The sequence below is a fragment of the Mustela putorius genome, unplaced genomic scaffold (assembly GCF_011764305.1).
Source record: "Mustela putorius furo isolate JIRA1106 unplaced genomic scaffold, ASM1176430v1.1 tig00003869_pilon_pilon_pilon, whole genome shotgun sequence".
Taxonomy (NCBI): Eukaryota; Metazoa; Chordata; class Mammalia; order Carnivora; family Mustelidae; genus Mustela; species Mustela putorius.
This window is the reverse complement of record NW_025422021.1, coordinates 16,166,603-16,182,035: the sequence shown is the minus strand read 5'-3', so window position 1 is coordinate 16,182,035 and position 15,433 is coordinate 16,166,603. Positions and strand designations below refer to the sequence as shown.

The following is a 15,433-nucleotide window of genomic DNA, read 5'->3' as shown; positions in this document are numbered from 1 at the left end:
CTCCCAAATGCTCTACTTCATTCCTACGTCTCATTATTCGAAATCTCTTCCTTATTCTAATTCTTAGGACCGGTCATTAACATACAAAGTAAACTCGGTTTAATTTCATCAGCCTTAGAGGGGCCAAATGGAAAATGCCTGTCTGCATAGATGTAATTATCTTCTCTCATTTTGTCCAACACTAAAGATAAATGGTGCTTCTGGTACCATAATTACTTTATACTTCAGCATTTACCATATGTCATATAAATATCTATGTGAAGGCTATAAATTAAAGACTAACCAATATAGCAACAAAACTTACATATATGGACCCAATGAGACTACCCTTGCCATTACAATTCCAAGAATCAGCGTTGTTAAAACTGTAGAAAGAAAAGAGATCTGCAAAAGAAAATGTAAAGGTATTATCAGTTTGGAAGAGAGATTATTGTATTGAAAATATTAGATGTTTCTCTTTTTACTTGAGTAAACATATATACAGCTTTTGTTTAGACAATCCTGTAGTAGTTTTTTCTTATAGACCGTTGTTGATAATCTCAGGCATGTAACTTTTTATTGGAAGTGGTATTATTTTTTTCCCCAAATAGGGAGGCAAGTATCATATATGACAACATGGCTTTAACTGTTTTTAGTGGCCTACTGAATAGAAAACAAAACTGGTGGTTTTAGTTTATAAAAGTCAAATGAAATTTGTTTCTTTCTCGGTCCTATTTAGGTGTTGACTTGTGCTTTTTTCCCTATCTATACTTGCTTCCTCTGCTTTTGTCTTTACCTTACCTTCCCCATATCAAGACACACCCTCCCCCAACACACACCCACTCACACACACTTTTGGGGTGCCTCTCTTTTTTCCCTTCTGTTCTCTAGTTCTTTTAGTCTAGTTTTCCTATTTGATTCTGCCCTTTGGTCTGTGTTTCTAAAGTCTTTGCTTTTTCCTTTCTATTCTGTCACTATTTCAACTGGTTAAAATATAAACTGGTCTGGGTGTATATGTGTTCTGTGCACTCGTTATTATATCTGTGTTTCTGCCCTTAATTTTTTTTTAATAAATGAGCACATTTTTTACTTCTTTCTCTAATAAGAAAAACATAATGTAAATTTGCTTTTATTTCATTTGGTTATCATTAGCCTTGTTTCCTGGGTTGTTGGTTTTTAACTAGAAAGAATGTTCTGTAATGAGTCCTCTGATCTAATGAGGAAAGGATTTTAAGTAACATTTCCGAGGTCACACAGAATGTGGCAGAAGAATTCAGATGCAAGCACCTGGACTCCAGATCAGGGCTCCTAGCTGCTCTGGGTTTACTCACTGGGAGATTTACTTCAATATTCCAAGATGACACTTTTAAGGGACACTTAGGGAAAGATGTTCAGGTATTAGTAATATGATAGAATATTAGCTTTCTTTTCATGAATGCCTGGCCTTCTGCTCTCAGAAGATAACATCTGTGCCTACAACATGGGAAATGGAAAATTGTTGATCATTTTAAATAATTCACAAAAAAGCTGTTTTTGATGAACTCTTGTTTATTTCTGGAAGTCCATTAGGGAACCAAGGTAGAGTGGTCAGAATAATTTGGAGTATCTCTTCACTCTCAGCTTTACCTGGAAGGACCATGGGTAACAGGACCAATAATAAGATCCTTAAAGAAGGATCTATAACTGTGGATACACATGAAACATCACAGTGAAAAGTAAAACTCACAACTTTTCAAATTAGAACATAAAAATATATAAAGAACCCTTTTTAAAAACTTCTCATCAGGATGCTTGGCATAATGTAGATATAATGCCAATAATATTCTGCATAAAATACAAACACTCCTTTAGAGTAAGGAAATAAAAATATGAATAGATAAAGGCTAATGATGCCTTGTGGTAGTTAAAGAATTATTTTGTTGGTTTCATCAGAAATGCATCATCATTTTTCTTTAGCAATAAGATTTGTATACACTGATCAAATTCTCGTGAATTGAGCCAGGACATATTGATATTTAAAATACACCGTAGTTTACAAAAAAATTTTGAGTCAGTGAAGTGACTCATCCTTACTTCTTATACCTAGTCTAACTTTAAATTGTTTAAACCACTATCTATAAAAAATGATAGAACATTTTTTCAGTAAATTAGACTTGGTATAAGTATAGTTCTTTTTATTTTCTAAATTGGAAGTATGGTGTCTGACATCAGAGTATCTGCCTTAGAAAGTAAGGTAAGAAAGAAGCCAAGATAAATACTATAATTAAGAACTTGGCCACATAGACAGTAGTTTGACAAAATCAGTGCAGGTAACAAAGTGCATTTCTGAGCCTTTTTAAGATATAAGTTACCTTTCCAAGCTTCGCTATATCTCGATACAAGGACAAAGGCAGAGCAAAGGCAGCCGTGGAAAGCACAATAATGAAGTGGCGACCAATAAGCAAGTTTTCAGGGTCAACTAAAACACAATAAATATTATAAAGTCTTTATAGGTATGAGTTAACACACCAGCCATACAAGGAAACAGCCAAATAATTAAGGGCAAAAAGGACTTAAATAACTTTCAATGTTATCTAAATGACAAAGATTTTGAGTAAATAAATCCCACAAAACCATGTAAAAATTGAAATAACTCACAAAAATGTAAATATAATATAACTTAAGGGGGAACCTATAGTTCAAATAATCTTATAATATTTTTCATTCAAATTATTTTGAGCCTCCTAATCAGTCTTCCTCCTTCTACCCTTCCCTTGTCCCCTTAGAATATACTTTTAACCTAGAAGGTACAGAGATCTAAAAACATGATGTCACCCTTGGTCTAAAACCCTCTAATGGCAAATTCCTTTTCTTGGAAGTAAGCTACATGAGAGGAGGGCATGTTCTGAGGCTCTTTTTTTTTTTTAATTTAAATTCTGTATCCTAGAGAAACTGAAACAGTAGGGCTTGAAACTTCAAGACTGGAGCCTTAGATAAAAATATCCTATTTCTATACTTTTATTGAGAAAGAAGTGGTTTCCCTGAAGAAAAGTAGACAGAAGCAAAATAGGTAAGCCATCGGGAAGCTCTGCTGAAACCAGTATACACTGCAGAGTCTTGGCTGTCACAATGAGTACATAATTGTGTATTGTTGGGGAGGCGGCTTGTATGTGCACATGCACTTATCATAAAATACAAGCAAAAATTGTAAACATAAAATAAGACAAACTTCCAAGGATTTATATATTTTTAAGGCTGTGCTAATCACAGTGTTAAGTATATATGGCTATATAGCTATTTCAAGGAAGATACCATTGCTTACATTTTTTTAGCTCCTATTGAATTCCTTCAAAGAAGGAATATCATTATGTTTTGGAAATGTCCCCAGTGGTACCAAGTCTTTGTTCATTTATTTCTGCAAAGTCTAAATTCTACAGAATAAGCAAGTGAATGTGGTTAAGAAAAAAAAAAAAGAAAGAAAGAAAAGAGGGGCACCTGGGTGGCTCAGTGTGTTAAAGCCTCTGCCTTCGGCTCAGGTCATGATCCCAGGGTCCTGGGATCAAGCCCCACATTGGGCTCTCTGCTCAGCAGGGAGCCTGCTTCCCCCCTCTCTCTCTGCCTGCCTCTCTGCCTACTTGTGATCTCTGTCTGTCAAATAAATAATAAATAAAATCTTTAAAAAAAAAAGATAAAAAAGAAAGAAACACATTACTGGGAAAAGTAAGTGAGACTAAATTTTCTCATATGGTTAATAACCTCACTTACAGGGACGTTTCCAGATACAATTTCAAAGTGGTGTAAATGTGACATGCTTATATATATACTGTAATAAAATAATCATGAATATTTGCTTAACTCAGATATAACTAAACAATCATCATAAAGTTGTGAATCAAAACACTAAAACAGGAAGTTCAAGTTCCAGAAACCTTGAACTCAACTATTTACATATTTCTGGTGAGCATAATTTGAATTAAATTACTTGTCTATTTGTTTCTGTTTACCCTTTCAAATCATTTGCTTTACCAATATGTTTGGTAGAAAATATAGATTTCCTTCACTAAGAAAATTCTAAGTCCTAGAAAAGTACTGAAATAGAATGCTATGAATAGCAGAGAGGAGCCTAGTAACAGAGGATTTCTATTACCATAAAGGACATTTTTAAATAAGGATCTAATGGTGAGATCTATTATTTATCCTGATCTTCTGACAAAAAATACACCTTAATAAGCATTTAAAATGAAGATAAAGTGATAACAAGATTTTTCTAAATTAATATATGCTCCTTTGAAAGACCAAGACGACAAAGGAAACAAAAATCTCATGAATGCTATAATTAAGAGATAATCACAGTTTACATGTGAATATATTTTTTTCTTGTTTTTTCCTTAGTTGGTTATGAAAATAGAAAATTTACATAATTAGGTCAAATTTTATATATGACAGTATATTCTTTGCATTTTTTCCTTAGTATTCTATCCACTCTCATGATCTCAGTTTATGAAAGCATGATTGGTAGTTGGTGGCTAGAATGGAAGTTGTTGCTAAGAGCTAAGAGCGTTGGGACAGCCTGCTACATGCCAAGCGCTGTGTGTATTACCTCTGTTGTTTCACACAATAATTCTATGAAGTAGGTGATACTCCACTATTCAGAGATGAAGAAACTAAAACTCGGAGAGGGCACTGACCTTCTTAAGGTCACACAGCAAGCAAGCAGTGGCTCTGTGACTGGATGCTCAAGTTTCTCTGATTTCTGTTTCCACTAAACTCTATGAAAGGAATAATTCCAATTTCTAGTTTTAGGTTTTGTTTTATTTTGGTTTGTTTTTCTCAAGAAGGAGTGATTCAGCACTAAGAGGAAAGGTGTTTTTACATCATTTTCAACTATGATAACAGCTATAGAGTAGGTCACTATGAAATGAGGATTCTGTAGTGTGGTGAGAAGCCCTTCAAAACAAAAAGACTCTTGGAATTATTCAAATTGCCATGATATGGTGAAAGGCTAAAGAGGGAATGGGGCTGTGCCACATGTTGAAATGGTCTGCTTGAAATGTTCAAAATGGTTTTTCAGAATCATACCAAACGAAACAACCCAAATGTCCCTCCACTGGGGGACAGACAAACTGTTATACATTCATATGATGGAATACTTCTCAGCAATTTAAAAAAAAAAAAAAAAGAGCAAACTTCTGATACAATGCAGAACTTGGATTAATCTCAAATGCAATATACTAAGTGAAGGACACCAGACGTGAAAGGCTACGTGCTACATGATGCCATTTATTTGTCATTCTGGGAAAAGCAAAACTAGGGAGAGGAATCAGATCAGTGGTTGCCAGGAGCTGTAGATGAGAGAGGGTTTGTACACAGGCAAATAAGGAAAATTTTGGAGGGTGGGTAAAGGAATTGTTCTGTATTTTGATTGTAGTTGTGGATATGTGACTATAAGCATTTGTTAAACTATATGTTACAGAACTAAACATTAAAAAGGGCTAATTTGGGGGCACCTGGGTGGTTCAGTGGGTTAAGCCTATGCCTTCAGCTCAGGTCATGATCTCAGGGTCCCGGGATCGAGCCCCTCATTGGGCTCTCTGCTCAGCAGGGAGCCTGCTTCCTCCTCTCTCTCTCTCTGCCTGCCTCTCTGCCTACTTGGGATCTTTCTCTGTCAAATAAACAAATAAAATCTTTAAAAAAATAAAATAAAAAGGGTTAATTTTACTATATTAAATTATATCTTAATACAAATGATGGAGAAAAAAGTCAGCTTGCTTATTTTAGAAGTGGCATAGTAAAAACAGTACATGAAAAATGTTACTACATAGAGTTGGTGATATGTAGCATAACACGAATTGTAATGATACCCTTTAAACAGCTAAATAAGAACTAAACTATCTATAAAAATAAATTAATGCTGAGGGATGCCTGGGTGGCTCAGTTGGTTAAGCCGCTGCCTTCGGCTCAGGTCATGATCCTAGGGTCCTGGGATCAAGTCCCACATCAGGCTCCTTGCTCAGTGGGGAGCCTGCTTCTCTCTCTGCCTCTGCCTGCTACTCTGACTGCTTGTGTTCTCCCTCTCTCTCTCTGACAAATACATAAGTAATTAAAATCTTAAAAAAAAAAAAAAGATTAATGCTTTAGGACCAGAATGGATCATGGATATTGCCAGATACTTGAAGTTATCCAACCCTTCCACTTGTAAGTATTTTGGTTGTAAATTATTATGAACCACATTAACTATGAATAACACATAAAATAAGTACATGGACTTACCTCCTGGAATTCTTTGGAAGACTTTGCTCAAAGTATCTCCAGTTATTATGTTGTAACTTATCATAGCTAAAAACAATTAAAACAATAGTTACCAAGAAGCCAGCATATATTTCATCATGAATATTTTGATTTTTTTTTGCATTTAACACTTTATTTTTTTCCCCAAGTTTTAATTTAAATTCCAGTTAGTTAACATACAGTGTAATATTAGTTTCAGGTGTAGAATTTAGTGATTCATCACTTACATACAACACCTGGTGCCCATCACCCGTGCCCTCCTTAATACCCTTAAGCTATTTTGAAAGTAATCAGTTATTCCCAAATATTGGCATAACCCCACCTCTTTCAAATATATATTGTGACTATAAATATGTATAATTTCAAAAATAACTAGTCAACAAATATACGGGAGAATATCAATTTATGTTACAAAAACATCTTCACTTCATGAATTCTTTCCAGAACAACTTTAAGTAACAGTGTGTTTCCGTAGTCATTTAAAATGTGATTTTTGTTATTAAAGTTCAGTTTCCACATATGTTTTCAGGAATACAAGCATTGCTCTAAGTGAGGAACAATAATAGAAAATTGTGAAGGCTCCCAAATATTCACTCATTTAAAAAAGTCAGATTTGGGGGAAATACATTCTTAGCCTTCCATGGAGACATAAGGAGCTAATGGTTTGACCAATAGCTTCTGTATTACTGATTTTAAAAAATGATGTCGATTTGGTCGTTGGTGAATGTTAACATTTTATGTAAGAAGTGCTAGGGGACATGTTCACATTATAGTGCAGATTTAAACTACAAGTTGGCCTTGTACATGCCTTCCACAAACCCTTAGATTTTCAAAACAACATATTTCAGCTTCAGAAGAAATCTGTAATTTCACCCATTCATTTTTATTCTCCTATTAAAACTACCTTCTTCAGAAATAGTTATATGTTTATGAAAGAGTTACACTTTCCATTTTCATGTTCAACTTACCAATGAAAGGATAAAAAAACTGAAGAACAGAGAGGAGGATATATCCTGGAAAGCCGAAGGTTTTATTGACCAAAGATTGGTAAGTGTCTGTTCCAGAGAGGGCCCCTCCTTTTATCAGTAAAATAAGGGAAAAGTCTGTGGCAAAAAGAGCCATTAAAGAAATGTCAGACTACATTTAATACAAAAGTTTTTTGTGTTTTGACTTAAAGAAAGGATCTTTGAAGAGTTCAGTTTAATGCTACCGTCAGTTGGCTTGGCAAGGCTTACTTTCCTTTCATAAAACATTACCTTTCATGAAACAGTAGTGTTTCCAGTTATATATTTTTCAGTTGAGTTGCAAATACACTTAACATATCTGTGCAATGACCTGGACAGAAGAGGGTACGCAGACTAGAGTCAAAGCATCAGGTTTTACTTTCCCAACCCAGCTAGTGTAACGACTATTAACAGGCTGCACCTCAACTGTCCAAACAGCAGAATGTAGGTAATTAAATATATCATAAACGTTCAATGTGTGAAAACCAAGAATGAAAAATGATGTAAGCATTCAGAAAAAAAATAGATTGAGGAGAATCAGATCATTTGTTTTATAATGAAATACTACTAGTAGCTCCCTTTTATAGCTATGGTTAAGAGAATGACACTTGAGTTGTACTGGGTACACAGCTATGCACAGGGTGTGGTTCTTGTTTTTTCTTTTTTCTTGCTCATGCTTCCATCACAGTTGATTTTTTTTTATCCTTTAAATAATTTGGAAATCCATTAAAATACAAAGAAGAAAACAGAAATCATTGCAATGTGTTTTCCACCTTGATTCCCTCCCAAATCATTGAACTGTCTTTCAACAAATTCACCAATGAGCTCCAAGTTGATAAATCAAATTGACACCTCCTAAATCTTAATCTAATTTGCTACCTCAGTAGCACTTTTTTTTTTCTGTTTATTATTCTCCTTTTTCAATCACCTTCCCTTGGCCTTTGTGACATCACTTTCTTTTGGATCTTCTCCCACATTTTCTAACAATCATATAGTTTTTCATCAGTTTCTTTTACTCTGTTTAAAGCCTGGATTCTTGGACTTTTTTCTCACTCTTCAAAATGTCCTACTATGATCTTATTCATGCCTCAGCTTTAATTTTCACACAGATGTTATTAATTCCTAAAACTTCATCTTCAACCCAGACTCCTCCTAAACTCCAAATTTCTCTATCTAGCTATCTAACAAACATTTATCTTGGAGATCTCATAGATACCGCAAATCCAAATGTCCGAATTCTAATTTATATATTTGTTCTGGAACCTGCTTCTCCATCTTATTTCTCCAAACTGTGAACAGAACCAACAGAAATTTGAGTATCACCCTAGACTTCTCATTACCCATCACCAGCTACCTTCTTTTGGTCACCAAATCCATTAACAATTGCATCATAGATTATTCAATGATATCCCCTCATTTCTAATCTCTACTCTATTTTAGGGTTTTTATCATTTCTCATCTAGATTACTGTGAAAACGCCTATTCTCTCATCCTCCAATGTGGCCTCCCTTCAAAACACTTCTAACATTCCCACCCTACCAAGATTTTCTTGACATCCCTCTTCTACCAGATGCATCTGACCACACCATAGATCTGACCTTGTCTTCTGCTTAAAATCCTCCAGGGAAATCCTCTAATACTTTCAGATAAAATAATCCTTTTCATGGGGCAGAGAAAATTATTTATTAGTTATGTGATCTTGGGTGAAAAACTTGACTTTCTTTAGTCTCTTCTGTAAAGTAAAACCATACAGTGAAACTTGAAAAGTCTGTGAGGATTATGATGTATCTGTCTACCACAATGCCTGGCAAGTTATGGAGGCTAAATGAAAGAGAACTGGTGTTACTTTTGGCTATTTTCTATAGGCTGCATCTGGTGGTGGAGAAAGCACTGTATCTGGAGTCTGATAATAATAACGATGAGAGGAACCACAAAAATACTAGCAAATACTTTTACAACACTTTTTGCATGCCAAGCTTTTTTCTAAATGCTTTATACATATTAACTTGTTTAAGCTTCACAACAACTCTAAGTAGGTGCAATTATTAGCTCCCATTCCCCCCTTTAATAGATGGGAAAAAGGCACAGAAGGCTAAGCAAATTGCTGAACTTCACAGGGCTAGAAAGGAAGAGTTAGGACTCAGATCCTGGTAGTCTGGCTCCAAAATCCATGCACTTAATAAAAGTTTCAACTCTGTTGCTAGTAACTGGTGACTCTGGGGAGTCATTTTAACCTGCTAAAGTCTCAGTTTCCTTCTCCACTAAAGTAGAACACGAACACCTAGTTCATGAAGTCAGAAGGATTAGATACAGTGGCTGCATTATGCTCAGCATCAAGCTAGTCCTCAGGAAGTGGTAATGATTATCATTCCATGGGAGCCTTCATAAACGCCTCTGCAAACCTCTAACTTCCTCCCTCTCCACTCACAAACATCAACCCTATGCTTAAGCAGATGGAATCACTCACACAGTTCTCTTACGCATCTCCACATTTCCATCTCCTCAGAGTGCCCTTCCATTTTCTTTACTCAGTAATAAACAGTCAGTGGAGGTGCCTCCTTGTCCCCAGAACATATTTGCTTTTTTGAGACTGGGTTAAATGCCAATAGCTCTATCATTTTGCACCTATCAGTATGTATATTAGGACAATAAAAATTATTACACTCTAACCAACAAATAGGAAAATCATAAATTAAAAGAAACATTTGTTGTAAATAATTGGTTCTTATTCTACAACATTTCACAAACATGAAAATAGGTCTTAGAAAAATTAACTGCTGAGCTGGACATATCTCATTAGAGACTTAAAAAGACAAAATAATAATTATAGAGAAAAACCATTGTGTAATTAAAGTGTCAATTTAAAGAAAGATTTAGTATTATACCTTACTTGTAGATTTTCCTCTTAAAAGCATAATTAAGAAATAAAATGAATCATAGTCTATGCATTTTATTGCTTCTGTGTGGTCATCCTTTATTCATCAAAATCATTTAAAGATTTTGATCATGCAACTGAACTAACAAGAGTAACTAATTTCTACTGATTAATAAACTTGCGATATATAACTTTTCAAAGGGCTGCTCACAGTCATTGCTGCAAGTATATGAATAGCATAAGTTGAGAAAGTTATTCACATTATGACTTATTTGTGTATAATGTGACTTAATTCACCTCAAGTATTTAATTCTTAGGTGATACACATTTAACATTTTTTTCCCTACAGTTTACAGTGTGCGCAAATGTTTACTATGTACTTAAATAAGCCAGGGTTATTATGCCCGGGTGGAAATTAATTATTTGTCAGTGCTGACTGGGAAACAGGAAATTAAAAATGACAAGGGTAATCCTTGAGTGGGATTTTTTAGTGTGGTGAATGCTCTCGTGAATGGAGTGCAGTTTTTAAACACCAACAACTAAGCAGTGTTGGGGTCCCAAGTTTCTACATTATGGATGGTAAGTGACAAAGTAAGAGCTGTACAGGCTCAAAGTAGTTTAGGTTTGGGAAGAACAGGAGGTGGGAAGAAAAGAGGGAGGAAGGCAGTCCAGTGCTTTGGCAACTCAGACTTTGGTATCTATAGCATGCTTTATTCCCTCTTCCTCAGCCTGAGGGGGAAAAAATGGCAGAGTTACAGGCTGGCCTTCAAAACCCGAGATTTTATGAGGACATGGCATCTCCATCAGGGTCTCCGGAAGCAGAGCTGAGTCAGAGATTTTGGGATGCGGGACTTTGAGGAGAGCTCTTCAAGAGAATGGGAGTGACAGGTTAGGGCTGGAGAAACAGTTTGGCATGGAGGTTGTCTCTGGGGGAGAGTAGCTGCACCTGCAACACGCATTCGTCTCTCCGGGTGCAGGTGTGCCTGTGTGTGAGCACTCACGCACAGCTTTTGTGTTCCTAATAGGCAGTCATTGGCTGAAGGCTGTGAGGAAATGGTGGCTGGGGATTGTAACTTCACAGGAAGGTGGTGCCATCGAGAGCCAGGTCAACAATGAAAAAACAAGGCTGGGGTGTTTTGCATTCCCCGGTAAAAGGGCACCTAAGTGACCACACATAGTGGCCACCGTAAAAAGAACCACTGCAGGTGGTATCTGTTTGTGATCACTGCCTTTTCTAGTGATTCTAGGTAGAGGAAGGACCCTGTGGTTGTCATGAGGTGCGCTGGTGGCATGACAGGGCAGGGATGAGAAGAGCAGAAAGAGGAAGTGACTACGAGTTGTACAGCCTGCACTCAGATGGAGGAATGGCAAAACATGAGTGTGAACGGACAAGTTACATGGAAAGAGTGAAGCAGAAGTGATACAGAAGCACCTTATTGCTTAAACATAGTGGCAGGCAGGGAGCCTGGGCAGGCACAGGAGAGGTGGGGCGTGGGTGGTGAATCCACTGGCTGAACACCAGGCCTTTCAGTTGCACCTGCACCAAAATAGCTAGAAAATGTTGCTCATTCGTGTACACCTGCCTAAGGTTTTTGTGGGAAAGGAAGGCCTGGTTGTCTACAATTTCAAAGCAGTCTCTTTCAGCATTAATCAGCCTTTAAAATGGCTCCCCCATCTACACTCTATGCATAAAGTGAAAAAGGCACATGAAAAGGGTTTAAGCTTGGTAATATATAATGCTTTTCTAATCTGTTCAGAGGATTAGCAGGAAAAGTAAATCTTCTCAGACGTAAATGTCTGAATTCTTTAGAGTTATTTGATGCACTTCTTAATTAGGAAGTTCAATTATTATGTGTGTGTGTGTGTGTGTGTGTGTGTAATCATCATTGCATAATTTAATTTGCAGGAAAAAGCAATTATGTAGTATTTTACCTGTAACATATGAAACCCCGAATAAAAGTAGTATTCCCAGAGGAAAGCCAGCTTGCTTCATTGAGTAAGGCAACCCTGGAAAAATATAAAACGCCCCACCCATCACATTAATAAAACATATAGAAATATAGAAGCTTCCCCCCAATTCCTGTATATCCAGGCTACGTAAACTGACATTTTATAGGGCATGGTTGTAAACAGTGCATATAGCTACTCAAATTAAATGTTAGCACATTAATGTTATTTCCAGAATAAAATGCAAGCTAAGGACAGGTCAAGAGAGCAAGTTCTTAAGGTGATGGAATAAGAATAAGAAAGCAAATGAAAAACAGATGCCAGTTCACACAAATAATGTTCACTTCAGGGTCAGGAGGGAATATGACCTTGAATATACTAAAGTAATGAACTAAAGCTTTCCTACACACTAGCTGGGAAAGCAGAGACAGTAATAAGAACACGAAAGGATTATGGGATGTAAGGAAAGACTGACTCCAGAATCAAAGTGGGTAACCAGAAGAGAAAAACGAGAAGACAAAAGTATTTTTTATTATTTAATAATTTTTAATTTTTTTTTACTATTTATGTATTTTTTAAAAAAGATTTATTTATTCAGAAAGAGAGAGCAAGAACAGGAGCAGGGGTAAGATCAGAGGGAGAGGGAGAAGCAGACTCCCCCCTGAGCAGGGTGCCCCATCCTGGGCTCCATCTCAGGACCCTGGGAGCAAGACCTGAGCCGAAGGAGATGTTTAACAGACTGAGCCACCTGGGCACAGCAAAAGTGTTTTTAATAAATCTGAAGGGGTATAAGAAGGTATTTCTTATGAATTTCTTTTGGAAATGGTCAATTTTAGATTATGGGCAATAACGTATTTAACATAAAACACATTTAAAATATATCCACCCAGAACTTTTATTCTCTAGAAAAATTTCCCTTAAAAATCTGCTGAACATAATTAAGAGATACTTTTTAATGTTGCTGGCATGAATCAGCTTAAACTTCAAGAATTAACTCTGGAAGTCTGCCAGGTGGAGCTGTCTACAACTCCCTAGTCCATAGGGGTAGAATTTCAAACAAATCTTTGCCCCTACTTGATTACTTTGCCTCATGTACCTCTATTTTCTGTGCCATTAAAAAGAACGTTTGTATATGGAAGCAGGTAGCATCAAGAAACATATTAGCTTGCAAAAAGTGAAAAAAGTAACTCAATTCAGATAAATGTTCAGTGATGACTGTAATTAAAATGTTAAAACTTTACAGGAAAAAGTAGTGTTCTTAATGCATATTGCAGGATTTTGTTTTGTCCTTGCTTTTTCTTAAATTGGATGTTTTCAAATAAAAGAAAGAATAATTAGGGATGCTTGGGTGGCTGAGTTGGTTAAGTGTTTGCCTTCAGCTCAGGTCATGATCTAGGGGTCCTGGGATGGAGCCCTGCAGCAGGCTCCCTGCTCAGAGTGCAGCCTGCTTCTCCTATTCCCGCTGCCCCCACCACTTGTGCACACTCTCTTTCTCTCAAATAAATAAATAAAATCTCACAAAAAAGGGAAAAATCAGCACTAAAAAAATAATTGCCTTAATTACTATAATGCAACACACTTTATTTTGTCAGAATTTTCCTCTTGGTTCAAACTGGGAAAATATGAGCTGCTCATTTCTTTCATGCTCATTGTCTACCATGAATAATCTATTGATTATTTGCTCCTTTGTTAAAAAAAAATCTATGCATTTTCATTTAACCAATATCTACTTACTGATTAAATGATACTTAAAATTAATAGATCATTATAAGTTTGTACTTTAAAATTAAAACTGTATAGATAGGTAAGGAAATACTGTTTTGTATTTAATTTTTCACAAGATTGTTGTTTTCACATTAAACTTATGTACCTTCAATACTTCCAAATATCTGGAGATTTACACTCTAGAAGGTCACAGAAAGGTGGTTTAAGTAATGGTAGATATTTCAGGAAAAGGGAAAAAGTATATTAGGTAGTATTATCAATTGACCATATAGCCCATAAAAATAAATTTGGCATATCCCATATGCAGTTCCTTAATCTACCACATACGAAGGATGCTCTCCAAATGAGGAAAAAGTCTGAATCATAGACCCACCTTCAGCATAAAAGACGTTGGTATGATTCACATAGTTACATTGGAAAAAAGGGAAGGTTTTTATGGGAAAAATTACCAATTTTATCAAGATTTTTTTCCTTAAAAATAATCAATGCTAGTAACATGGTAAGCATTTTAAATTTCATCTTTTCACTTAAAATTCAAAACAAAACCAAACAAAACAACACTTACCTATTATACCAGATCCTATAATCGAGTTGACAACGTTAAAAACAGCTGTGAACTGGTGATAAGTTTTCCCTTTGTGCTTCTGTTCAGAAACGAGGGTTTCTCTGTCATCTAGATTGCTCTATTTTAATATATAAGATGGCAATTAAATATTCACTAGGTCAAAAACTTAGAAAAGTGTCAGACACATATGCAACGCAGGACACCCCCACGACGTTAGTAGTAATAATTAGTAATGTCAGTAACTATAAGAACATAATGACTAAGAGTAACAGGTAGTTCAACAGAGCCTCGTAGACAAACTCCGTTCTAAAATGTCCCAATTACAGCTGCGCCAAGTTCAAGGACTGCGGCACGGAATCCCAGAACACAGGATCTGTTAGGGAGTCAATGATGCGATTTTGTGAGATTAAAGGGGTTATATTGAAAAGTGCCTGTCAAGAAAAAAAAAAAACAAAAGTCAGATGGAGGCAAAACTTTTTCTTCTGGAGAACTTTCCGCGGTGCTAAACCAAGACCCCCGGGAAGTCCGCGGCTCTCTATTGCAGGCTGAGTGAAACTGGAAAGGACCTGGCTTCAGAAGCTGCCTCACGTCGCGGTTTTACCTGCGGCGGGATGACGGGCCCCTGTGCCTGGTAGCCCATGGCCGCTACAGAGTCCTCAGCACGTGGAAGGCTTGAGGGCCTCGGGAGCCTCGTCAAGCCTGCCCAGCCTCCTCGGCGACCTCCCCCAGCTGGAGTTCGCGCGCACGCGCGCACGCGACGGGAGACGGGAGCGAGCCGTCCCGCCGTCGCCGCTGGCCCCACCTCCTCGGCTCCCCCGGCGCGCGCGGGCTGCAGCCCGGAGCTCCCTCGGCGCCCGGGGCGCTTTCCTCCGGGAGCTTGCCCGGCCAATGCACCTTCCTTCTGCGAGGGCATGCTGCAGGATGTTTCTGATGCGGGCGGCCCTCTTTCCCTGCACCCTCCTTTCCCACCCTACCTCCGGTTGGGAAGTCCAGTGTGTTCCGCCCCACGCCGCCTTGTCCAGATTGGGAAAAGAGTTACGGTGCCTTCATTTGAGTCCATTCCACAGTGAG

At 37.1% G+C, this 15,433-nt stretch overlaps 1 protein-coding gene across 3 annotated transcripts in view; it reads right to left on the bottom strand.

Moving 5' to 3' along the window:
- Positions 1-15,141, bottom strand: part of SLC38A11 (solute carrier family 38 member 11) — a 50,478-nt gene extending 35,337 nt beyond the window's left edge. For 2 of the 3 annotated variants that reach the window (XM_004743973.3, XM_004743974.3), the window contains exons 1-7: positions 14,964-15,140; positions 14,363-14,480; positions 12,058-12,132; positions 7,215-7,349; positions 6,229-6,294; positions 2,331-2,437; positions 305-384 (exon numbers count right to left, since the gene is read on the bottom strand). In XM_004743973.3, coding sequence (XP_004744030.3) covers positions 305-384; positions 2,331-2,437; positions 6,229-6,294; positions 7,215-7,349; positions 12,058-12,132; positions 14,363-14,480; positions 14,964-15,002 — 620 coding nt within the window. In that variant the 5' untranslated portion in view covers positions 15,003-15,140. Of the gene's footprint in view, positions 1-304; positions 385-2,330; positions 2,438-6,228; positions 6,295-7,214; positions 7,350-12,057; positions 12,133-14,362; positions 14,481-14,963 lie in introns of all 3 variants that reach the window. The other variant, XM_004743975.3, reaches the window with a different exon arrangement.
- Positions 15,142-15,433: the final 292 nt, after the last annotated feature.